At 40.4% G+C, this 27,414-nt stretch overlaps 1 protein-coding gene across 5 annotated transcripts in view; it reads right to left on the bottom strand.

Moving 5' to 3' along the window:
• The window catches only part of svep1 (sushi, von Willebrand factor type A, EGF and pentraxin domain containing 1), a 60,804-nt gene extending 33,914 nt beyond the window's left edge, over nucleotides 1–26,890 (bottom strand). For 4 of the 5 annotated variants that reach the window (XM_088347606.1, XM_088347607.1, XM_088347609.1 and 1 more), the window contains exons 1-8: nucleotides 15,465–15,556; nucleotides 14,089–14,265; nucleotides 5,441–5,599; nucleotides 4,205–4,384; nucleotides 2,315–2,494; nucleotides 475–669; nucleotides 276–394; nucleotides 78–207 (exon numbers count right to left, since the gene is read on the bottom strand). In XM_088347606.1, coding sequence (XP_088203732.1) covers nucleotides 78–207; nucleotides 276–394; nucleotides 475–669; nucleotides 2,315–2,494; nucleotides 4,205–4,384; nucleotides 5,441–5,599; nucleotides 14,089–14,265; nucleotides 15,465–15,552 — 1,228 coding nt within the window. In that variant the 5' untranslated portion in view covers nucleotides 15,553–15,556. Of the gene's footprint in view, nucleotides 1–77; nucleotides 208–275; nucleotides 395–474; nucleotides 670–2,314; nucleotides 2,495–4,204; nucleotides 4,385–5,440; nucleotides 5,600–14,088; nucleotides 14,266–15,464; nucleotides 15,721–26,323 lie in introns of those variants that run through there. The other variant, XM_088347610.1, reaches the window with a different exon arrangement.
• Between the last annotated feature and the right edge of the window lie 524 nt (nucleotides 26,891–27,414).

The following is a 27,414-nucleotide window of genomic DNA, read 5'->3' as shown; positions in this document are numbered from 1 at the left end:
ATGTAAAGATAGTGCCAAACTGCGAATATAGAATAATTTTAAAATGTCAAAAATTAGTTAAATAAAAGTTCTGTTACCAATGACAGTGACAGTGAAGGAGCAGTTGGCTTGGTTCCCAGTGCGGTCAGCAGCGATGTATGTGATAGTCTCCGTTCCTATGGGGAGCAGTTGCGGGGGAGTGTACACCGGTTTCACCTGCACTACCACCTTAAGGAAGACATACACACTTTAAGAAGAGAAAAAATGGCACCCTTATATCCTAAATCTGCTTAAACCTCTTCTTTGGAGTTGTCAGTGGCAATTGGAGGGTTCCAGACCACATGGGCAGTGCTACGCCGGTCATCGGTTTCAGCGACGATCCTCTTTGGGCACTCGATCAACGGCGCTTCAACATCTGAGCGAGCGCGGCAAAATGTTTCCGATATTGGCTAGATTTCGGCCAATTATCAGTATGTCGGACGCATGAAACAATACCTTTACAAAGTGCCTTGTGGACGTTGGCGGTCCAGTTTCCCGAGCCAAGACACACGGCCTTTCTGTTTCCATGAAGACTGTATCCTTGGCGACAATTGAGTACGCAGGTGGCGCCGGGGGACAACATCCTTCTTGTGCAGCCGGGTGGTGACACTAGGACGTTCTTCAGGGGCCCGATCGGGGAACAGCGCGCCTCTACGAGGTAGATGGCCATGATATCATATGTATTTGAGGTGTTGTTTATGAACAGAAAAATGGAAGCCATTCTGATACAGCCTTTCCCGCTGTATCATTATTTTCAGAATTTACAGAATGAGGCAAAATGAAACTTGTGGGGAAAAAAATCGCACAACAGACACTCCTGTGAGCACCTGTGGAATTGACTTAATAAAATGAATCCAAGTGTTCAACAAGGCGATTTTTTAAAAGCCGTAAAAAGAAGTGGATGCATTTGATTTCAATTCTCGGATGCTAGCGTTCCCGTCTAAGTCATCAGCGTTTAGCCATGAATGGGGGCTTTACTAACATCTCGTCATCCTCTTTGGGAGGTCAAGGTGATCGCCTTACTGCGCTGTGCAAACAAAAGTCCTTGGAGCCCGAATTCCACGATTCAAGGCGGAAGCGTAGACTGACAAACAAACTGCCAGCACACCAATATTTTTGGGGGAGGGCTTCCAAGAGGCCAACCACAAACGTTTATATTACAGAGCACACTTCATTTGGTCAGGGAAATGGTGATTAAATAGCTTTATATTATTTCGCAAAATCCAGCCAAATTCTTAACATTTGCATTGACTCAAGCAAGTAATTCAAAGTATTCTAAAACATTTTTTCTTTAATTAGGCACTGATCATTTAGTAGTCCTCTCTCCAATTATGCAAATATGTTGCAAAATAGTCCTCACGTTGGGGGACTTGAGGAATTTAGTTTCAAAGTTGACCCATCTGGCTTGTTTTCTATAGAGCTGTGATGACATTGAAGGAACACACCACTTTAAAAATGGCAATCCCATTAACACAACAGCGATTACAGTGAGCTGTGATTGTTAGCAGCATTTTGCTGTGTTCCTTTGTCTGTTTGTTTGTTCCCAGCGAGCTTTACATTTATCACCGTAGCTCTGCCCTTTTCGTTGTTGGTTCCCAGTTCACTCACTGCTTGGTTTTTGGTCAGCCAGCCTTGCGCTTTTCCGTCGAAGCTGCATCCGCCTTTTGTTGACCGGTCCCAGTTAACCCTCATTGGAAGTTCTCCGTGTTTTTTTTTTTTTTTTTTTGCCGATTAATACCTTTATGGCTGCTCGTCTCCCTTTGTTATACTGCAACCACTTGCGTCACAATGCCTAAGCATCCTCCACATAACTGCACTTAAAAACTCGCAACTTCTTCGACTAATTAGCAGGTAAGACAATATGGCAACCGGTTTGCTAGGATGCTGGTATTCCTCCGATGACGTCACAACTCAGGACAACAAAGATAAAATTTGCTGTCTTCAAAATGCATTATCTGGGAAAATAATTTGAATATATTTATGCAAAAACTATGTTTTATTTCTTCACATTTTGCATGTTTAGGAATTTAGGAATACCTTTAAGTACATAAAGTCCCAAAAATGCCTTTAAAATATTCTAGCTAACGAAACTAAACTACATTTTTCTGAAAAGTATGCCAAAATTGCTTCTACGTTTTTGTAAAATCCTACTTGAATATGTCAGTTTAAAATCACACTGGCTAGCTAACCACCATGTGTATGAATGAAATCATTGTCATTTGTTTCTCTTTAAGGGGAAGAAAATGAAGCTTGGTGGATTGTTGAGTGGAGGCAGGGAGAGAGGGATAAGGCTTACCCACACACCGAGGTAGAGGTCCACTCCACTGGGAATTGGCCAGGCAAGTGATCCTGGGGTCCCCCTCCACACGGTGGCCTTGGTTGCACTCTAGTTTGCACTCGGCCATGTAGGAGGCGCTGCCATTGCTACACTTAAATGAGCCGTGGGGGGGCTTGCTGAGGGCCGGGCAGGACCGTGCTGCACAGGTATTCCAACCAAAATAAAACAATACAAACACAAAAGGACAGGTGAGTGCTTATAATACCACTTGGCAACACAGACATAATCAATAGTCCTTACCTGTGTACAAAATACTCTTATTAGGGTGGGTTTTTTTCGACATAGGGTTTGTACAAAGGCTATTTTCATTAGGTAAAAATGACAGTAATATGTCCAGTAGCTTAAATTTGCAGTTCTAGGAAATTCTCCCCATTACAATTTACCACTGGGAAACACTACCGTAATTTATTTGCATTGTCCATAAAAAATGTTCAAAATTGATACGTAATCCTTGCACTAATACACATTTCTAATGCCCTGTTTAGAAGGAGCATGCACCTCTCCTCTTGCTTCAGAGGACAATGCCGTACAAACTAATGCAATGGCAAAGCAAAGTGTCGGCATCATTTTTCAGCAGACTTGAGAAATATGGCTACAATTGCAAGCATTTACAAGCACTTTACTAAAAATTGAAGCACTCTCCAACTTTGAAAATATAGCAATAAATTCAAGAATTTTCAAGGATTTTAAGAACCCGTACCAACCCTGTTTAATACTAAACTATTACAATCATCAATTTATCTCACATTATAAAAATATTTACAAATACTAACAAATAAAGTCACTATTCTTCGTCAATTGGAAAAAATATAAATTCGGTCATTTCTAGCAGCAGTATATTAAAAAATATTTTAAAAAATTATGAAGTGAAACTCTGTTTTGTTGTGCCTCTTGGACTCTTATTCCAGAATAGATCTTCCTGTAGCTCTGGACTTAATAGCCACGTGTACAAGGCCATCAAGTTCAGCTTGGCTTTCTGCTTTAGCTCTCCAAGGATGATTGTCTATTGCGACCCAGGGCTCCATTTACAGACTGTACTGTAATATATTGACCCACTTATTCCTAGTTTTTCACAGGTGTTGAGGCTAATGGTTGTTTGTAGTGAAGTACCCTGTGATCAGCTGCTAATAGTAGGTCGACATACAGTAATGGATAAAACGGATGTGGTAATACAGACGGAAACATGATGATGACGTTTTTGCGCTTTCTGCTTCACAGATGTTCCAGGGGAAGAAGAGGTAGGCAGGGTCCAATTAAAGAGGGGTCTCAGGAAAGAGGAAGGACACACCAGCAGGAAGGAATGTTAAAAGGGAGGGGAAGTTCGTGCAGATGAGTGTTTGGGAGTTCAACAAGTCAGCAAGGGAAGGGACGCAAATGAAACAAGAAGCCCTTTCATGTAGAAAAGGTCATTTTCAACGATGTGACTAAAAAGACATGAAACATTGCAAGGTGACATCATATTCATGAATGGGGAGCGCTGCTCATATGATGTTATATGCAGTCGTTTGGCAGGACCTCCCAGTATTTAAGGCCCGAGGGAGGGGGTCTGCACGAAACGCCTGTCTGTCTACTGCTTGTAAAATTGATGCAAAACACACTACATACCCCAGCCCTTTTATTTTACACTTCCACATACTTTAAACCTGTCATGACATTTAAATCAGACAAGAGGGGTCACTGACAAAAAATACAAATTACACAATATCTTAATTTAGAAAATATTTTTGGACATGACAGTGAATTTTCAAAAAAGGTACTACAATCATTTGCATTTTTTTATTCTTAAGAACTTAAAATCACATCATATTGTTTGACAACAATAAAAACCCAAATAGGTTTTAAACTCACGTTTACAAAAAGCTGGTGAGCCCGACCAGGTACCGTCTGCCTGGCACAGTCGGATGCTAGTGCCATGTAGGTCGAACCCTGGCTGACATTTGATGCCGCAGGCGGCATCGTAGTGGTTGTTGCACACGTTTTGAATGAAAAATCCGTTTTGAGGCGGAGACAGCCGAGAGCAGTGTACCACTTGAATGTTAAAAAAATAATAATAATGATTGAGAGACATCAGGATTTGTGAAAATGTGTCAAGGAAAATCTTGAATACCACAAAAAATGTGTGAATATAGGAAAACAAAATACCGTATTTTCTGCACTATATGGTGCACCCCCAGAAAATTGTCATTTGTGATATTTTCTATATATAAGGCAAACCAGACTATGAGGGACATTCAATTGAAACTACAGTAAAGGCTAAGTTTGCAAAAAAAAGTACTCTTATTGTGAATTTATTGATCGGTTGTGTGAAAAGACATTGTGGGAAGTAATTTGGTCGTCCTAAACGATATTAATGGTCGCATATATTCAAAAAAAATCTTACTCACAATACTTAGTTTGAGGTAAGAAAAAGTGAAACAAAAATGTATACGGGTTTTTAATCACTTTTTGTTTTCTCATTTCTCTAAACCAGATTTAAAACATGGTGCCTGCGGGCAAGCGGGTGACCCCTGTGGACAGCTGATGTGCCAGAGGATCTGTTCTGAAAATACCTCACCAGTGCTGAGTCAATGTGATATTCAAGTAGGAATATTATTTAGTGGTTGACTGAGTATATTTATACCGTACTTCTATTGATTAAACATTTGATAGCGTAGTAACAGCATAGTAATTACATAATAAATTGTTATTTTAGAAATGCATATCAAATTGGGTGCCCTGCGGCCTGATTAGTGACAAAAAGTATTTGTGTTTAATTTGGATGGCATTTAAACAATGTGCAATTGTGAGCAACCATCTATGTCTTGGTCCAGTGGTTAAGATTTGGTGTTCTTAACATTGCTATCCTGTTGGTTCCTCAATGCCACCATTGTTATACAAATGTGGTCAGCGCTAAAATTTATTGACTGGTCAATAATTGTACAAATATAGTAACGCTTCTATGATTTCTTTGTCTGCATATAAGGTGCACAGGGTTATAAGATGCATGTTATATTTTTATTTCTGGTCGATTTTGAGGTTTTGCGTGTGCCTTATTGTCTGGAAAATACGGTAATGGTGTGCACATTTAAGTTCCTTCCCATTTACCCTGGCAAGTCAAGTCCATGCGCTGGTAGCCTGGTTTGCAAACACAGTCGGCGAGTGAGGTGCTGCCAGGGCGCGACGTGTGCTGTTGGTCTGGGCATGGCAGGCAGGTGCTTAAACCTCCAGGGAGTCCCTCTGGTTTGTAGGTGCTTGGAGGGCATACTTTAAAAAACCAAAGAACAGATGATAAAACACTGATGCACGTTACTTAAAACGCCAAAAAGTAGGTTTATCGAGCCATCAAAGCTGATTTAAACACCAAGGTCATTTTTTTATTTGTATCAAACTTGATTAAAAACAGGATGCAGAGGATTAGCCTTTTGGGGAGACGACTTAATATCGTCAGTCATAAACTCTGCCAGTCCACACCCACGCGTATGTTTAAACATGCTTGAGAGTTGGAAAAATACGAAGGGAAAAAAACTCTCCACAGGGGATATTTGATGGGATTTGTAGCCCTTAAGCAATGAGACATATTATGTGTTTTCCTTCCATCTTATTTGCAATTCACAGTAGTTGCAACGTCCACACATTAAGGCTTATGTGTAGCATGGAGGGTAAATAGTCAACACACTGGTTTTATTACAACTCATTTAGTGGCGGTCAAGTCAAAAGGACGTGTGTGTGAATGAAAGCCAATGGATAATTTCAGACATGACTGGAAAATGAATTGGAGAGGAAGTCAGCCATTTTGATTTGAATAGGACCTTTAAAGTCAGAAGATTTTAACCCTCCCACACACACCAGGTTTACCAATAGACCCTAAGTGAGCATGTGTCCTATAGCACAACAAAAAAATGATTCATACCTGAATTTGAAATTTATGAAATTTGAAAAAATTTGAAAGTTATTTCCCTGACACCATTTTAAACAAAGTGACCCAAAATGGGGTGGACATGACTACCATTGAGGATGCAGTAAAAAAGACTAAAGAACTGATGGCTAAAGTTTACCATTCACAGGCAAAGCACACACGTTGGATCAAAATTTTAACCGAATAAATAAGCCTAGGAGGAAAAATACATGGACGTAAAGATCATTCGACGATGCATGAAAATTCTTAACGTCCCATGGCTATTATTAAACAAAAACCTAAAAGTTCTGGTTTCATGCAGCAGACAGGGATAGTTAGAAAAAAGTTAACTGGCAGCGGGTAATTTGATTTGAAATGAGGCAATATTTTGGGGTCACATTCCATGACAAATGTGACCTGAGAAGGTATAATTGCACATGTTAGCCTTTGACCTCAGTTTCACACAAAAAATTGGTAGACAAGTCTGTCATAATACAACACACTGATCGACTCAAGGACTGATGGCTGAAATTGTACAGGAAGTGTGTTATTTTGCTATGAAGCACCCCTTCGGGGCCACAACTCCCGAAAGGTTGCATGTTTTGGCTTACCATGCGTAGAACAGATGGATCCACACACACAAATACACACACAGTTTCATCAGAGCAGACTTTCTGGCCTGTTCCTGAGGAATAGAGCCAAGATGGGAGGGATTCGCAGGAAGTGATGAACGGCGAAAGAATGAATTTTCTTGTAAAATGTATCAGCACACCACAGGCCACAAGGTGGGTTCGCAGCCATTGTGTTTGGATGCTGCAGAGTTCGCAATCACACAGCAGCCAGACACATTTCAAGAGGAAATAGGGCAGATGAGCAGAAAGAGAAAAGTCTTTCTGCCTTGACTGGGTACCATTCTTTGGTTAAACAATTGAAAATAACTTACAATTTGGCTGTTTATACACAGTCTACAAAGAACTTTGCTAAGTTGAATGGGTTTAAGTTTTAAGTCAGTACAAGTTCCCAAGCAAGAAGCAGTTCCAACTTCCCAAACCAACATAGACTAGATTTCACCACTCGAGTAGGGTAATTACTCTCTGAGGAAGAAAAAAACAAAAAAGCACAAACAGCATGCAGACCAGTTCATACTCAAAGAGCAACGTTACAATCACACAAGAACGTTTCGATTAGGCTAGCCTAAAAAAAGACTGGGCCGAACACTGAAGTTTATCTGGAGGCACCACAGTGACCAACATAGGCAGGGTGGTTTTAACTCCGAGGCTCATATTCGTAGGTCTCACTGTGTACATTGGTTGGCCGGCGCCCGCAAAATCCACAAACACATGCTAGAAAACACACAGCAATCCACACGGTGCAATTACAAACGCGGCTTCCCACCTCTTATCTTCGACACAAATTACCTAATTGCAAGGCACCAAATCTCCCAATTTGATGTTACCGATGGAAATATGTGTGCACATCTGGTCCTAGTCATCATCTGGTTTATTATATTCAGCAGCCGAAGCCAGATGGAAAATCGAAATTCTGCCATTTCATCTTTGGGAGCGTCGATGGCTAATCTGAGATTTCCCAGAATTTGTCCGGGAACCAAAATGCAACTAGTTTTGCCTGCCCTAGGTCATATGGGTGTCCCTACATGTTGTTGATCATTGTGACTGCAAGTATCAGCTTACAGATATTGAAAAAAAAACCTTTTCATGGTAAATATGTTCCAGACTGTTTGGTTATAAATGCAAAATCCATACAACACGACAAATCAAACCCCTAAATGACTAGTAGATACAATTTGACCAAAATGTTCTCCGTTTTGGCTTGAAGAGGCATTTTCACATAAAACAAAGGCCTCAAATCAAGTGAAATGTAAAAAAATTTGTCTTTTAATTTTAGGAAAAAAAGGTCTCAACCAGCACACAGGGATGACCCAATGGCGTAACGTTTTCTCACAATTATATTTATAGGAAGAGGAAGGGCAGCGCCCGCGATCCGATGCTCGCTGGACGCGGGAAGCAAGTCGCTCTCGCAATCGGATTGTGATCTGGATACGGAAGTGGATCTTCCGTCGCGGGCGATGGAGGTGTCAGGATCGGAACAACAGGTCGATAGCCAGGAAAGGAGAGCAAAAACGTGGTCAGGGTCAGAAACAGGTCGTAAGCCGGGACGGGAGAGCAGACGTGGTCGGGATAAAAAACGGGTCTTAAGTCGGAGACAAACGGGAGCAAAAACGGGACAGGCGGGAGTCGGAGTCAAAAAAGGCTTGCCTTGTATACACAGAGGTTCTCAGACGGACTGACAACAGGGGACTTAAAGGACTGGGTTTGAATAGGGAACGGGAGCCAATCAGAGCCCGTCGGGGTTGGCGCCAGATGACCGGGCACAGGTGATTCACATTGGTAATCATGACAAAAAATGTCCTTATTCTTCAGTAAAAAACAACTCTATTCCGGTTTGAAACCACTATTTTTTTTCACCGACTTAAATAATAAAGAACTCAAAAGTCATAAATAAAAATCACCAATCAGCATAAAAATTGGTTGCCAAGTCTACCACAACAGGGGTAGCTCAGGAGGTAGAGCGCTCGTCTTGGGATCAAGGGATCCCAGTTCAACTCCCGGCTCGTCTGTGTTACATGTCGAAGTGTCCTTGGGTAAGACACTGAACCCCTAACGCCCCCAATGAGCAGGTTAGCGCCTTACATGGCTGCAAGGCTGCTATTGGGAAATGTGGAGCACATTGTAAAGCGCTTTGGGAAGTCATTGACTTGAAAAGTGCTATATAAATGCAAATCATTTCATTTCATTTCAACAGACTAAATGATGAAGTCGCAAGGACTTATAAAGGAAATTCAAAAGTGTGTCCAGCAGCTTTGTAGCCAAATAAAAAAAAAACTACCTTGGCAGCAAATTTGAAATAATTAAACATCACCAATCAAAGTGAAATCTGGATGCTTTAAAATGGTTGAAGGACATACCTATGAAAATAATCATGTTGGGGGGACAAAGGAGTCATTTAGGGTGAACTCCTTTTGAAGTTCTGATACATTTTGTCTTTTTGACTACCTAGGCATGCTCACTCTGCTCGGTTGTGGTCTAAGCCTTCAAACCCTCTCACGGCAGACATTCTATCAAGCCAACTCCTAAATTCCAGAGTGTTGCAAGCAAAAGACGTTCCACTCCGAACAGAGACTTAACATGTGCATAAATAGACACTGGAAAATCACAATTAAAGTGTATAGTCTGGCCTGCAAAACACATTCAAGCCAGGGACTGACCGGCAAAGAGACCAAAACCGTTGTTTTGTTTTGTGTTAACACAGCTTGAATATACATTGGATCCGACACGCCATTCATCATCAGGCCTGACATAATGACCTCCTACCTTCTGTGGAAAGGGACTCAATAAGCGTGATCAATTTGTCTCCCATCCTAAACTTAATAAAGTGCAATTTTGAGGGGGAAAATCAAGACGTTCTGAGCATTGATAGCATTTGCAGACTCCTAAGGACAACACGCAGATCCCACTCTCTTATTACAGACTACGGGAACATTGGGGTTCAGCGGTGGGAGTGAAGCCAACCGCTAAACAACTGTACAAACATGGGCAGCTCTCCAGTCTGGTGAGCTTGATTATAAATGGCAGTGTGCTGGGAAATAAGTGACAAAAAGGCCAACCGTGTACGCAGGCTACCGTGTAAATAAACGTTTTGAAATCGAAAGAGGTCTGTTCTCAATCATCTGATCTTCGACGTTGAACCATACTCGATAGACACTTTTTCTTGAGTGAAAAAAAAGTCCACCTTAAACTCCAAAAGGCACAGGTAATGGAGTCTGTTTGAGAGGGGTACAAGCCCTTGTCTACGGTTTCAAACACAGTTGATGATATCGACAAGATTGTTGAACAGTTTTCTGCAGAACTTGCTAACAAATCTGGCGTGAAGGAGAAGGGAAAACACTAAGATGTGAATTTGGCCCACAAGGACCATTGTTCAACTGCTATGTCTTGGACCTTAAACAGGTAGTCAAAGCGACTAATGATACAGTCACAAGCTAATATATGCCCTGAGATATACAAATCCTTGATGTACCTTTACTGAGACTTCTAGATAAGGATTCAGCTCCCTTCTTTGGACAAACAGTTGACAAATGTAAATCTCAGCCACAATGGATATATATGTGTTTTCATAACATTTTCTAGGGCAAGAGCATGTACCTGGCCCTGACTCAGGAACAGTTAAAAACTGCATCAATCATCTAATAAAGTCTTTTACAGACCTGTATGTGTTATTTAACAAGGACAGAGAGCTCTCCATAACACTTCAATTATTGGTCTCAATAAGGTCTTAAGTTCACAGCGTGATTTGTTTTTTTCACTGCTGCACAAGAATAAGAACGGATCCGCAAATGAGGCTTTGGTTTTGGCCGCAGAGAAGCAAGACGTTAGAAGGAGACAGGCACGCTGTCCAGACAGTTTATAGTTATTGATGCCGTGGGGGGAATTTGAAGGTTTACACAGCACGAGATGTAACAGAGAGCCCTTACTGTTTATGTAACAGGTCCATTCCTTAGGTGCAGATCTTTGACTTATTACAGCATCCAACTGTAAATTACTGAAAATAAAAAGCCACTTTTATTTTGTGTGCTGGCTGGGGAAAACTCGGGGGTATTTGGAGACAGTTCAAAACGAGTGCTCATTTTGGAAATGTTTGCTTTGAACAACAACGTGGGCTCTGAATTGCATCGTGACCTTCACTGGACCTTATTCATAGAATTTGCCTTCTTAGAGTTCTGTTTCATAAAGAGTTCCTTGGGACTTTTGTTGTAGGTCCTATGTTATAAAAGACACGTCAAACAAACTTTGCAACAATTAAACTGCTTTTGAAACTAGTTTCAGACTAAGGAGCTAATTATTTTTGCAACAAAAAATTGTAACCAGGTGACCAAAATCAACAATGAAGCAGACCTCCAGCACAAATTCTGATATTAAACTTTTTTATGGATCCTGTTAAAACCAAAACACTACAGGGTTCCTAAAGCTTAAGGCAAGTTAAATTTGAGACTTTTTAAGACTTTTTGATGCCTTTTTAAATCAAATTAAAGACCAAGTTGACAGAACAACACAATTGAAACAAACAAAACAAAAAAACACCACATGAATTGGAGTCAATTTTAAACAAAAGTCTTTTTGTTTTGTTTTTAAATCAAATCTTGGTCCAGTTAAAAACTTTCAATCTGAAAAACATAACACTCTCCAAAGTTTTACACATGGAAAACAATAAAAAAAGGATGTTCACCTAAGGAGTGGTTACATAAACAGTAAGGGCTCTTTGTGACATCTTGTGCTGTTTAAACATTTTGGATCCTTAGTCAAAACTGGCAAATAACTACAAATTTCATAGAACTCTTCTGCTACATTCATGAAGCATTTTTGTCATGAGGCATTAAAAATGACTTTTTTACATAATCTTTTTAGTTCAAACAAATAATTAGATTTGTGTGTTCACATTTTCAAGACTTTCGAAAATTGGATTTAAGACATTTTACTGCCAACCAAGGTCTTATTTCTAGAATTCTGAATAAAATGCCTATTAAGATATTTTAAGGATCTGTGGTAACCCTGTACTAATATGTTTTGATTGGTGAAATTGGTTTAAATCGATGTACGGGAGCTCAGGTATCCAGGGGGTGCTACTGAGTGAGTTTACCATACCCCACAGAAACACAATCCAGAACTGTCATTCCAGACAGAATCTAGAAGAGGTCACAGTCCTTGATTGACTCACATCCCACAGAACTTTCTCAAGTCTTCTCCATCACAAAAATTCTAGGGGTGACAAAGTCCCCGTTTGTCAAAGTCCGGCAATTCTGTTAGAAAGTGCCTTGCCTTTTGTCTTTATCTGCTGGAATTCCACTAATGTTTTTTACAAGTGTCTGTTTCTCTTGGCTCGGGTGGGCCAATAAACAATTCTGCCATACACAGTGGAGGTTTAGATAAGGTTTCCAAACATATTGCACCGTCAATAATAATTACAACCCCACTGACAGCATTGATGTTCTTGCACGTTTTGGGGAAAAAGGGGAGACATTAAAAAAAAAAACTTAAGAGTCTAGACAGCTGACCCACCTAAAAGCCGCTCTTAAACAAACACACGCTCAGGCACTCACAAACACACTGTAGAAAGGGGAGGATTGAATTTGGCCGCAGTGTTTTTCTCAGAATGTCAAAAAAGCTGAGCCTTGACGTACGCAACAACACTTTTAGACAGGAGAACTTCAGCTCAATTTTGACTTGGAGTTATTTCACACACTGTTTGCCCTTTGTTATTAAGTTAAAAAAACAGTAAAGGCCCAAGTATTTTAAATTAGTAAATCAGTTATTTTCATTGTGTGTGTATTAAATGTATTTTATGGACTATACGGTGAGCCTAAAAACCCCAATATGGCCAAAAATTTGTTAGTGCGCCTTACAACTTGGTGCACCTTAATCACCACAGAATACGGTGGATAAAATTAGAAATGCATTCAGTAATTATTGGTATGCATTACTACAAGGTCTTACGAACATGCCCTATTTTAGCAATGATTGAGCTTATCAATAAACATCGCTTTATCTCATGATCACACTATTTTTATCCGCACAGCAACAACACTGATTTGCATAGTGCATTCTGTTCGCGTAAACAGTTTCTCCACTTCGTCGCCTGTGTGTCAATAACCACTTAGTTTAATAAGTATGTGTACGTAAAATTGCTGTATCACTTCTGACAGGAATGGATCACGTATTCAACATGTTCAAAAACGGCTCGCATGCACAAACTAGGGACACAGTTTGAAAGTCCCCAGCATTTTCGCAACTTGGCACTGCTGCGTAAGAAGCAGGCTTTAAAAGTACAGTGTGTAATAACTATTGACATCTAAAAGACAGCAAACATTTTGAAGCAGCACAAAACTTCTTCAAAACAGATGACTCTTGGCAGGCATACCAACAGTCCGTATAATGGGGAGTCAGAGATCACCACCTTCAAAGATTAAACTTTTATGTTTTGTTATATTTGGAAGATAATTAAATATCCAGTCTATTACATCGTGTAACTATCTGTCACAACAGCAAACGCACACAGTAAGATCTGACAGTTATTCCGTTCGTTTTTTTCATAGTGCCCTGTTTAGATGTGGCATGCTACACATAAGGGGCAATGACGTACTAACGCCAGCTGGAGTTAAACAAGATGGAATGAGAACTGCAATGGCAAAATGAAGCCACCAGAGAGAAGTGTCGGTGTCATTTTTAGGCAGATTGTTTAGAAATATTGCAACAATTTCAAGCATTTACAAGCACTTAACCCAAGTTTCAAGCACTTCAATCCTTGAAAACACAACATTAGATTTCAAGCATTTTCAAGGATTTCAAGAGCCTGTACAAAGCCCAGTGCAGCTTGTTTATCTTTTTAGTTTTGTTTTTATCTAAATAAAGGGCTTATATACAGGTGCGGTTTTCAGTCTGAAAAATACTGTTTACTAAAGGAAAAAAAAAAACACACACCACAAAATGAATACAACACCTACTAATAAAGATTTTAATTATTGCCCCTTTTTTCTATCATATCCTTACAATGGGCCTCATAACGTGGGCTAAACTGGCTGCGTTAATGAATGAAGGAACTCTGGCATAACATACAGCAGAGAACAATAAAATGGTTCATTGAGGTTTGTTTAATTTATATTGGAAAGCATCTTGTAACAGTCACGAACAATCCCAGGTAAAAATCAGTCATCAAGTAACCTAAACGGAAAAATCCGGCGACAACTGCGGCACAGTGGGGACAAACCCATATTTATGTGACATACCTGTGCACTCATTCTGCAGACCCTTCCCATAGTATCCCTTCTCGCAGATGCAGTCATAGCGTCCGGTGTGTGTGCCACACTTGCAGCTGGCCATCACGTCACAGCAGTCGTGGCCCGCTTCGCACAAGGACGAGCACTGGGACAGATCCTCCAAGGTGTAGCTGCCCGTGGGGAGATCTTAGGAAACAAGACAGAGGTGTTAAGTTAAAACACATCGAATGTTAAGATGTCTCCTTCCCATTAATGTGACAAGCGATAGAGCATGCAGCTGAAAGCCTCCAAGCGTGCACTGAGGCTTTCTGGCCCACTTCATGACAAGGCCGAAGCAGCCTTTTCAGTTCTCACGGCCTTTTCCACATCTGCCTCTGATCTTTTATGACCGTGTCTCCCAACTCTTGGGCTTCAGACAGACCGCAAGTTGGGGCTCAAGATTTACAGCTTTTCCACGTTTTATACATATATGTCACAGTCTTTTTGCCAAATTTGATTAAATTTTTTTCCTCTTAAAATTCTGCACAAAAAACTTCCTGTTATGAGATTTCTGTAAACTTTAATGGGCAATGTGGTGCATAAGTTCTACAAAGATATTTCTAAGATGAAAGTTGTGGCATAACTACACAGTAGAAAGAAAACGTGGCAGTTATATTTGTGCATGTTTTTAATATTTCTCCTCTCATATTATATACTTTTTAGTTTGTGTTGGTTGAGCTGGCGTTGCACGTGCTGACTTTTTGAAGAACCGTTTGCTACTGGTCAAAAATACACTCATGAAAAATCCTACTCAGGGATAAATAGATAAACCTCTGACAATCTTCTCATCAACAATTTGGTACCATGACTAAAACTAGTGTGATGATGAGATAAGACCTAGTACCTTTTCATGTGCCATATGTATGCCTAGTGATCTAGTCAAGTGAATAGGATCTGAAGCACCCAAGCCGTGATTCTGTTTTTGGGCAACCCTAGCCCTTACAGTATTATTAATTCTGGTGTGCCTTTTATATATGAAATAAAATTCACAAGCTACAATTTTTTAAGGGGTACCCCTTATAAACCGGTATGCCTTACAGTGCAGAAAACACGATTTAGGTGGATGCGAGTGTTTCTATTTGTAGGCAAAACACTTCCTAACCATCTCTATTTTAAATGAAAAGAGATTCTTATTATGCGATTGTAGAAAACCTATGAAATGTCCTTAAAAGACATAAATGGAAAGAGTTGTGCAACCCATCCAAAATTCTGTCAAGAGGTTCAACAGATGTTAAGTTGGTCAGCTCGTTCGAAGAATTTTGTCATAAAATGATGGAAAACGGTTTTAGTCCATCCTACAAAAAAAAGATGATATCACAGGAACCTAAACTGGCCCATTGTCTTACCTTCATGCAGCGCACGGCGAGCCAGCGCTTCAAACTCTGCAAAATTGTGCAGCAGGTAACAGTGCTGGTCCTTGGGGTGGGAGGCCATGTCATGCAGCTCCCGGATGTTTCCCTGCCAGATACCCAATGTGAAAATTTCCACGCCACGCTCCCTCAGAGCCGCGGCCACAGGACGAGGGTCTCCACCGTTGGAGTAGCCGTCGGTGATCAGAAATATGACCTTGCTGGCATTTGCACGGGAATGACGCAGGATTTGCTAAAGGACAAAATATAAAGTCATTTTCAACCCAATCCATCATTGGTAAGGAATGAGGAACAGCACTTAAACAAACTGAACTGAGATCAAGGTTGTTAGGTACGGTATTTTCGGGGCTATAAAGCCGCCCAAAACAAAGAGTGCCGACGAATCCTACCAACCAGACCACGAGAGATACATACGACAAATGAATAGGCATTAGGTGTTATCTCATTATCACACTATTTATAGTCACTGTACCAGATCTGTTAGAGAAATGTCAAAACATAGTGATTAAAATTTGTATTATATTTTTTTTTCACTTTTTCACAGCTCAAATTAAGCACTGTAAGTGACACATGCCGCCAAGGGTTTATTTATCCCTTTCATGAAAACGGAATTACTTCTAAACATGCCTTTCTCCGAATTCAGTTCAGAATGATCACTCATATGCAATTGTGATTAGTGCTATTTTTCCACTGACCAATCAAGACACAAATACTGTACTTTTTTATCTTTTTTGCAACCCCAGCCCTTACTGTAGTTTTAATTATTATCCGGTGCGCCTTGTAGTAAAGTAAATACAGTACATTTTATGAAAAACTATAAAACAAACTATTAAAACAAAAGATTTGTAAAATATTTGTTGCGCATTTTGCAGAATACAAAAAATAAATATTAACAAAAAGATTACATAATAAATGATCCAAAACTATTATGGATATGCTAGATTTAGTTTGACAAGCAGTGTGGCTAGATTTTATACACAAACTTCTCTTTATATAAGCAGAGAGGCCAGGTTTTGGTGATAGGAGCAGGAGTGGAGTAAATATCACCCTACGTCACATATGACCACTAAAAGCAACCCTCAGTTGTAGGCTGCTTTAAATTCCCACCTCAGCAGAAGCAATGGGTGAGACAAACTGAGAGAGTCCCAAATCTGGGATGATTTCTTTGACAGACAAGGCAGCTGCTCACCAGTGGCGGTGGAAAACCGCCTCAAAATACTGGGCAGACGCAGATACGCTTCCCAAGCTAACTTTAGCCCTGCACTTACAATCCACCACATACAATTAGACAGGATGTCCAATTCAGTGAACCCTTTATTTTCAGGGGTACGACGGGCTCACATTCCCTTGCGAACTGGCCAATGTCCTAATAAACATTCAGAAGGGTTGTGACTGAAAGATGCCCAACAACTGAAGACGACTGATCTAGACGTGAAAGGACTATGTTGAAGAGAATTGAGGTGTTTTCTTTTGAGCAAAATAGTTAAGGGGTACCATCTTTTGGTCACTTGGTGCCAAGGAGCAATGCCTCTTTGAACTGTGGTTTGCTTCAAAAAATGTGTTTGTAAACCATCTTGTGAATGTGAGTTAAAGGTGGTGTGTGTCGTTTGAGGCGTCCCTAGAAATTTGAAGGTAAATATTTCCTCTATTAAGTATGTGTTAACAATGCCCAACTGAGTTCAAAGAGCCTATATATATATATATATATATATATATATATATATATTTCCACTGTGCCTATCTGCTTTTATCCTACATGTATCAGAGCTGTTCAGGACTCACAACACATAAAAAAGCAGGGGGGCGGGGGGTAGGCAGGCAATGAAGGATTTAATAATCGTGCTCGCGGTTTTCTGTTAGTGTAGCATGAAGACGGTGAAAGTAAAAAAGGACTTTCAAAAACAGTCCAAATGCCAACCCAAAACCAACCCAAACCTCAAAGAAGATGAAAAAACAAGAGTTTATTTAAGCGCACCTAAGAAATTCATGTATTTGCAAGCCCCTCAGCTTGACAGAGACTGCAATGATTATTCAAGCCATAAATGGTGTCAATAGGTAGAACATTTTTAAATTCCAGACAGCACCTTGAAGGATTCTCTGTATAAAAACTTTACCATCTTGCTCCACTTTGGGAGCGGCTTTCAAATAAGAAGAAAATGTTTGAATTGAACAAAGTCATTGCTATAAATAGATGTAGTAGCATCTTGGTGGCAAAGAACCACATTCAACTAAAACAGAGTTTAATTTTGAAGCGAGTTGAGGGCTTACGCTTTGTCCAAAGAGCTCTGCCACTATTCAGTTAATAATGAACCATGTCAAAGTGAATTGAAGAGATTAATTTAAAAATCTCTTGGCAATAACGGTCCAAAGGGGCCAGAGGAGAGGAAGGCAGAAAAAGAACTGGGCAAAAAACATCGATGGAATAGACTTTGCCACGACCCCAAAACAGGCCATGAACCATCAACATTTGAGAAAGCTGTCCATAGTTGCGTCCTCAGTGGTGCCCTGACAACCCAGGCGGTTAAGAAAACTTTGAACCGTAATTAAATCACTGTATGATATTCAGTATTACGCTTAACATTCTTCCATAACTTTCACAAGAAGGAAGAGAAAATAATCACTGATATGTGTACCGTTAATTTAGGACTACAAGCCGCTACAGTTGTGTTACATATTTAACACTAAGGCTTGAAAAAAGACGCACCGTGCGGCTTATACTAATTTTATTGTGGTGGCATTGAGAAAAACTGTAAGCTTCTCTTTTCCGACGACTGAGCTCTAAATAATGTGTAAACATTTATGATAACCTTTGAGAGAAATTAGTCCATGCTTGTGCCATCATTGTTGCTATGATACATAACAGGAGCAAAATTGGAGGTTTAACAGTATTTTATTCAATATTTACAACATTATCACGATACGTCAACTTTTTAAACCAAATCAAATCCTCAATTTATACATCCGAATTTAACATCACTGGAAGTTATCCATCAATGGGGTCGATGTTAGGTCGCTCAAGTTTCGATAATCCTCAAGAAACCATAACAAGTGAATGCAATTTGGTCCATTATCACTGAAAGCACACATAACAACAAAGAGACACATCTATGTTGCAATCTGGCACTGTGAACTAGAAATATAAGGCTTTTTACACAAAGCGCCTCTCATTCACGTTTTCTTTCGCTGCAGTAGTAAATATGTGCTCTTCTTCGTAATCACCATCTTGAATGGTCACCTTATCCCAAAACACAAGACATAAACGACTCAGAATACTACAGAAAATGACGCAGGTGAAAGCGGTGGCAGGTGTGCGGGGCTCGCCGCGGTTGGCGTTCTGCAGTCAAAAACATCAATGCCAAATTCTTAACCTGGTTGACGCTAGGTGTGCGCTGGGCTTAGAATGTAAAACATGGACGTGAATCTTTATGGTAGTTTAAGCATTCCAGTGCGACTTATTCAAAGACAATATTGAGTTTCTTTGTTTAACTTGAGCATGAGTTTTAATTAAGAGCGCTCAGTTGTCTGGAAATTACGGTAGTTGCTTTTCACATGGGTCCAATCATAGGAAAGAACACAAAGGGTGTGTCAGGGGGGCGACAAAAAGCACTGCTTTCTTGTCTAATTGGCAAAAAACATCAAGTGGCCTCTGGCAGCACAAGCGTAATTACAGTGGCCGCAAATTGAGGGACCGAGAAAAGAAAAGGAGGGCAGCTGGTCGTGCTGAAGCTTTTGGGGGAACAAGGCCGGGTGGTAGCGGTGCATAAAATGTCAAAATAAACTGCTATTAAACATGAAGATGTTTAAAACAAAATTATTGTGCTGAATGCAGCTTGTTCATTTTCTCTCAGAAGAAAATAAGTATATCATAAGCAAAAGCAGTGACGACAGCTGGAGTTTATTTCAAGTGCCAAATAGAAGAATAACCGTAAAGTGAGGAATCTCTCTGTCTTTGAAAATTTTATTCGAGGAGTATAGGCAGGCGTCCATGTGCTTGCCATCAGAACAAACTAGTGCATTGTTGTTTTGGTGACTGAAGAAGTCTGGATTACTCTGTTCAGGGAGACGTGGCACCTGGATAAGCATTCTAGCCGAAGCAACTGCCACGAACCCTGGCGCATCCCACAATTTGGTGTCTCAACTCATGTCAAAAACAAATGTGGCATCCTATTTGTACCAGGGTCAAATCACGTCACATGTATTTGTATAGCCCTTAATCACAAACAGTCTCAAAGGACTACACAGGCCACAATTACAACATCCTTTGATCTGAAACCTGCATACAGCAAGTAAAAACTCAAAAACCTCAGCGTGAAGAAAAAAATAAAGACCAGGCTGCTGTAGATGTTGCATTGGGTAAATATACATAGTCCACATCAGCAATAAACAAAGGTAATGACTAAAAATTTCAAGTATGTGAATTTTCCTATTCTTCCTCCTAAGTGTTGGAGCAATGCAGACTAGATATTAGACTTGCCAAAAGCAGGTGGAACAGTTGTAATGTAATTTCAATTCATTTTAAACTATCCCCCAAAAACTGAAATGAAAATGTATCTCAAACATACAACCTATTTTAAAAGAGGAACCATATATTGATGTACTTTATATATATACTTTTGTTGACTTGTTCTTTTTTTAAAGAATATTATTGAAAAATATACATTTCCTAGACTTCAAACCACCAAAAACTGCGGCACGAATACGGTGCAGTTATGTTATGATTACAAAAATCAATTGGCGTAAAAAGAAGATGAAAGGAAGAGCATGCATGGTTTTGTAATATATAATCTCTTGACTTCCAGTGTATTCTTTGAGATGATGCAGGAAAAGTAACTCTTGTTAGCTGTGTTGGCACGAGTCCAAGAGTGTGATAGCGAGCTGGTGACAACTACCACATATCTTTGTATGTGATTTGGAGACAAAGATATGCAGTAAAAACTTCCTACAGAGTCCAGTGACTTGTGGACTTTTTTTTATTCATTTTTTTCCTTTTTATTTGCATCCACCAAATCCAGCATCCAATAAAAACAACAAAAGCCTGCAATAGCAATCCAACCACATCCGTTGAGAAACCCCCCGTCCCTCCTCCCCTTGCTTATTTCGGAAGTGAGAGTGCTTATTTTGACATGCTATCTGCTCTACTCTACACTTTCACTGACACAAACATCAACACGCAACCCTCTAATGGCGCTGCTTTTGATTTAAACATTCCGAGGAGTCTGAACGAGTTACTAAGCAACCTTGTAATATTTTTGCATAAATCACACTTATAGTTGCAAGCTGTTCAATTAATTTCTTCAAGATCGGTATCAGGAGTTTATGGAAGTTGACTTTCAAACTTATGGAAGGCAAGTAATTTGGCGGATTTTCATTGAGCGATGCTGTTCAAGACAGCCACACTCAATTGGGGATGGCAGTCCATGCTGTCAAATTCACTGACAGGCAGCCACTTCCTTTGGAGACCCCCTGACCCTGCCAACAAAGTATTTGCCTTCAAAGCCTGGCCGCCATTCACACCGTGTATGCGCCAGACACCTCGACACCTTTTATTTATCAGCTGCCTGCATATGTGTCTAGTGGCAGAATAGGTTGCCAGAGAACTAAGGCTTGGGTGGCTGATGATTGTGGACTAAAGCAGACTCAGGAAAACACTTTGGGTAAGTGACACCGGGCCTGGATTCTAAGTCTAGGCTAAAAACTGGAATCCCCACTAATTTTCACGGGTTTTTAAAATATGTCCTCCTAGAAACGGAATTTCTCCACTTTTCATTCTTCAACGCTAACCAAGGACAGTCAATAGTCTTTGAAATAGATAAATGGGCTTCCCTGTTCTCCGGGTCAAAGGCCTTCACAAGTGTCGTACTTGGGTGACCTCACCGTGAGCAGATCTGTGCCTGACCTGAGTTTCTTTTACTGTGTACCACCGCAGATACATGCTAGCTGAATCCAAAAAGCTTCAGTTTAAGTTGAAGAAAAAGCATTCAGCAAAAGCGTATCGTGTGAAGAACGATGTGACAAGAAGTTCACAGAGAAGTAAACATAGTACTACTAGCTCGACTCCTCTCGATAAATCAAATTTACAGATGTTAAGTCAACCTTGGCCAGCTCAGCATTGCCTTATTAATAATGTGAAATAAAAGAAATAATAAAAGTAATAAAATCGTATGTTATTTTAGAGCCTAAGAACAATGTCAAAGTGAGTTGAGGCTTTTCATTTGAACAAAATTAGCGCTTAGTTGTTGTCATCTTTGTGATAAGAAACTTTGTTTAGGTGATGTGATGACAAAAGTGCACCATTTTTTGGCATATGTGTCCCAAATAACTATAATAACTCGATTGATATTTCATTTGAAAGAAATAAGCGCTTAACCACCATGTGGTGGCATCCTTGTGGCAAGGAAATAGCTAATGTAAGTTAAGGAGTTTTATCTGGGCAACAGTTGTGCTTTGCCTGGAGTAGTGAGGTATCATATTCCAGAGACTTTCTGACATGTTATGGTAATCATAATCCTTTAGACAGCCAATTTACTTAAACATCAACAGAAACCATCCACACCAGACACCATGTATTTTGTACGGGTTATATGTTGTCACGGGTGACCGGTGAGGTGACAGTAGGGTTTCCAGGAAAAAAATACACATGGCAATGCAATGTCTGAAAAGATGGAAACTATCTGCACAGTGGTGAGTGAGGAGACCTCAGGGTCCTTGCGTCTGAGAAACTTCCAGGCTGGAAACTAGGCCCAAATTTCTGGAAAATATTCTGCTTCCATCAGGACAGTAACAATCATTTGTCAAACAATGAGGTCGTGTGTATGCTCGCGGCCGCTGAGATAATTTCTACCCTCAATGGCCAGATTTTTATGGCGGCAAGGTGAAGCACCCCAATCCTGGAGAGCAGCCTGTGGGGCTTTGACAGGTTGAGTGGGAGGAAATGATTCAGGCCAAGATGGCGGGAAGCAGCATTTGGCGAGACAGGAAGCAGACCTTATCATGTTATCGCACTCGGGCCTCACCCGAGGGAGTGAGATCAAAGACCTGCACCTTGCTTTCATGTGATGCAAAGGATGCGCTTAGGAACTGGTGAAGCTACGTGATTCATCATTCAGTTCCTTCTGGCGAGCTTCGCATATAGGAAATAAGATTTTGATAATCGCGGCAGCGATAGAAATAGCCATAGTCAGCCTTTTAATGAACTACTACGCAGTTTGCCAAATTTGCCCAACACGCTCAAAATACAAGCACCTAAAAATCGGGCACATTTGAGAACAGTTAGAGCTGCTAAATACTGTAATCAGTTAGGATTCTAATGCAAAATATAGTTTCTTGATATAAAATATAGCACGTTGATATTATTTTACACAGAGATTATTACTGCGATTTCTAATCTTTCCGTTTTAAATAGGACAAGCCCTGAAATGTTTTTTTCAATCAAGTTTATAGCATGTGACCTTGAACTATAGGTATTGTGGATCAACTGCTGCCATATCTGTTTCCTATGACCTTGCAAATATTGTGAGTCTTGTTTAAGCTTGCAGACTGCAGTCAGTGTCTAAAGCCGTCTTGAGTCTGGACGGAAAACACAGAAACTGGAGAAATGGGAGACGTTGTGCTGACTCACTGGAATGAAAGTCACATTTTTTTGCCTGGCCTGCAGAGGCTTTGGCAAGGCCCACACTGGCCATTTATATTTTTAGCGCCGGTTAGGATTTATTGAAGTGATTACGTGACACAGGCGAGGTGGTGTCCATTTTTACTACAGTCGACGGTTCACACTTGATGACACGTGTTGACAACTTCCCACTTAACTGCACTGTTAATTACACCCACAAAGAAAGATGCACAGTAAAATTTTTGTGTGATCAATGAACCGAGAGTTTTCCAGGTTAGATTGAAGCATTTGTTGTGGGAGCAGGGAAATTTGAAATTTCCCACCTGCCAGTTAAAAAACTGTCTAGCAAAGTCAAGCAGATCTGCCAATAAAAAATTGCAGCATGTTTTTTGACCCTGATTTACACACCACCCAACCATCACATGCTTGAGAAAAAATCACATTCTTTCTTGACCCCTTCAGTCCTTTCCTCATATTTTCCCATTTCCTCTCCCACTCCACTGTCGCCAACGTCGGTTTGAAAATTACAACCCAGGTCACCTGTGACAAAAAGGCTACACAGCAGTAGGACCTTCTAAAGAAGAATATCGGCTAATGAAGTTGCAATTGATAAAAAGAAGAAAATGTTTTAACATTACGCTTTCAGAAAGGAAATGCACATTCGGGATGAATTCATTTTGCACTTCACAAAAAAAAAACCTTACAATTAATTTTCCGTAAAAAAAGACAACGTATAAATGTTACACTTTCTGGAAGAGAAAACAGCCGACTCCCGTCACGCTTACGTAAAAAAAGGAATAACTACTGATGCTGCACATTTTTACTATCACAAGGCACATTAAATGAGGAAAAATGTCAACATTTCCGAGTGAGGGGAAAAATGTATTCTCTATATTGTCTGCTAATTTTCTGTCGGCATTCTTTCCACAAGCAATTCAAGAAAAAAAAGAGGCAGGCAAAAGTGACACATGACTACGATTCATGCTGACGACGCTTACCGTCTATGACAACAGCGAGACATAAGACAGAAGAAGACTAAAGGATCATGTCTTTACATGCAAGCCCGGTGGAAAAATGTCTCCCTCTTAATGGATCCCAGCCTCCGAGAGCCGACAAAGGAATAAAACACAGCCGTCTTATTATTATTACGCAATTATCAGTTATTGTCATCACTGTTCCAAGAACAGCCAACACTCACCACATGAAAAACCAGAGTCTTGCTCAACAAAATGTATTGAATAAGTGAATCGATTGGGGAGTTATTACAGTTTTTGAATCGATGAGACTTTGTGAATACTGTAACAATACCCCTCCACTCAACCCCCTAGAAGGGTTTCTTCCCCAATTGCATTGGGTGTTGTTGTGGTTTTTAGGAGCTGGACATAGGCCAGGAGTCTCTTATCAGCATTTGACTTAAGCAGCCTAGTTTAGTTGAGAACTGTCCTGAGGGCCAAGCTGTTAGCTAAATGGATATGGTCTAAGGCTAATCGTTGCAAAAATGGGGCAATCCAGGGCAAAGACAACAAAGTGAACAACGTGTATTGGTATATTCATTGGCTATCTGAGATAAAAAAGATGAGTGAAGGTTGAGTGAAGGCAGACTGAGGCATGAGGTGTTTATAAACCACCAGCTTCATAGCACCAAGACAAGTTACTTACACAGCTGGGACGAGTGGACTTGACAGATGAACCAGGCCATATGTCCACTTCAACACGTGTGCAAATGCGTGCGTGCACAGTGGGGGGTTTCAGCCAGCCCAAATCAACAAAACGAAAACAGCCTAACCTTTGAACCAAGAGAACAGGGCGAATTCACAAGATGGCAACACGAGAAGAAAAAAGGAATACAGCTTGACACCTTTTTGGTAATCAGGTACCAAACCTAATAATAATGATCAAAGGCTGAGGCTAAAGTCACAAGTGGCATACTGTAAACTGTGCATATTGTAAACTATGACAGAAATCTTGTTGATGTTGAGGAAGAAAAAGACTACATCAGAACAATTTTGTGTGATATAGTTGGTATGAAATTTGGTGAAAATGGTTTACAAAGTGGAGCAAAACATGATACAGTAACTGACCTTTTTCTCAAAAACATCAATAGGTTTGTCTGCATCTCGGGAACCTTACACCAATCCACCTATTATTAATTGCCAAGCAAGATTCCCAAGGGTTTTACAAAGTTGACAATTACCATATAATCTAATAAAAATCATAGATAAATTATAAGATAAATGCCAGTAGAATATCTTGGAATACAGTCTTTGGCTGTTTCAATATTTTTATAGAACATAGTTTAGGACCTTGACAAGATAATACAATTGTTTTAAATTTTCACAAAACTCGTATGACATAGAGTCTTTGCAACCAGAATTCCAAAAACATTAGGGCGGTTTTACACCTCAGCCAGTATTCTGGCATGAGAGTGAACACAACAAAAATGTGGTTTGATGACATTGCTGCTAAAAAGTACATTTGAACTACCTTAAAAAATGCTGTATGACATTTGAAACTTTGTAACTCGCTCCTGCCATCTTGTAAGTCACGATGGCAGCCTCAGTCAGCTCATTCATAAAGCGCGTGCAAGTAAGTGAATTTCTTAGAGACGCTCAAATAAACTCTCTTTTCATCTTTTGGGGGGGGGTTTGTTTGGCGTCGGTACTGTATTCAAAACAGACCTATTCTTACTTTTACTATTTTCGTGCTACACTAACAAAAAGCTGAGATGATGAGTAAAACTCAATCTCCAACTTCGCAACCTCAGCCATCTTTCCTTCTACATAAAATGTGTTGTGCGTCCTGAACAGCATTGCTAAGAGTAAGATGAAAACTGATAAGCGTATTGCAAAAATATGTATAAAGGCTCTTTGAACTCAGTTGGGCATCGTTAACACATACCTCATAGATAATAATCTACTTTCAACTTTATAGGGACACCTCAAACTACACATTCCACCTTGGTCCACCTTTGTGTGGCATGTTGTCACCAAGGACCATGATTGAAGTGAGCTGAGGAGTTTCATTCAAACAATGGTAGTGCTTTGCTGGCCTCTTGTGCCAAGTACCTGCAGGCGGCCACAAACCATTTAAACGGTGGTGGTTAATTAGCTGCTTGACCCCTGCAAACAGGACCACTGGAGTTCTAATGAGAACTGATTCAACAGTTGCTATGCAACCTTTGGTATTATACCATATATTTTTCCTTACCCTGTTTTTTTTAACTCACCGCAGCTCGCTGGAAGGCTCCTTTGGTATAAGTGCCTCCTCCTCTGTAATTGATAGACGGAATCTCCTTGTTGAAGAGGGAGCACTTGTGCTGGTGAGGCTTGGTTGCAGTAATGTAGTCCACCCGAGTCACCACGTGGTTCTTGGAAGAGAAGGTGACGAGGGCCACGCGCGTCTTCTCTGCCGTCACAGGGAAATCGGAGAGCATCTTGCGCACGAAACGCAGTTCGCTACCAAAGTTACCGGCCCCCACGCTGGACGACTCGTCCACCAAGAAGACCAAGTCCAGGCAGGTGCTTTTGTCACGGAGCTGGCGCACGTTTCGCTTGAAGGCCACACCCAGGCGCGCCACTTTCCTCTCGGCAGTCTCCGACAAGTTGCCGGCCCACGATGAGGATGTCACGGGGCGGGTTGGGCGATCATGACTTTGACCCGCGATTTGTTCATCCAGAACGCACAAGACCAGAAAGCAGCAAGTCCAGGTAAACGTGGACATTGGCCACCACATTGTAACTAGCACCGAGGAAGCTCTCTTTGCGGAGGTTGAGGAGGAATCACGGGAGATCAACTTGTCCTATGCACAAGACAACAATTGTTTCATTAATACTTCACACAAGCAAAAATTAAACGAATTGGTAAAATAAACCAAATACTCATCTTTTAGAGTACTATATTTTGAGGACTATAAAGTGCAAATAAAAGAAACCCTATTTGGCCAGAAATTTGTAAGTGCGCCTTATAACCGGTGCGCCATACACGCCACAGAATACGCTGGGTGAGATTGAAAATGTATACAGTAATTATAGGTTTTTCATACAAGATTTTACTGTATATCACTGGATTTGAGCAATGATTGTGCAATAATTGATCAAATCAATAAAGTTTACTGACCTAAGATGCAAAACTTTGTATGCAACGAATTTTAAACCCGAAAAGTGACGGTAAGAACGCCAACACATTACCATTAGACCACCGGTGTAATAGATAACATACGATAAGGCAATGGAGCTTATCTTACTATCACACTAGTATTACTCGCAGTGCCAGGAGAACTGATTTACATGGTGCATTCTTATAGGTTAAACAGTCTCA

This window comes from Urocampus carinirostris, chromosome 11 (genome assembly GCF_059441175.1).
Source record: "Urocampus carinirostris isolate Australia breed hairy pipefish chromosome 11, RoL_Ucar_1.0, whole genome shotgun sequence".
In the NCBI taxonomy this organism is placed as follows: Eukaryota; Metazoa; Chordata; class Actinopteri; order Syngnathiformes; family Syngnathidae; genus Urocampus; species Urocampus carinirostris.
Note: the sequence above shows the minus strand (reverse complement) of the source record. Positions and strands in the feature narration are given on the sequence as shown.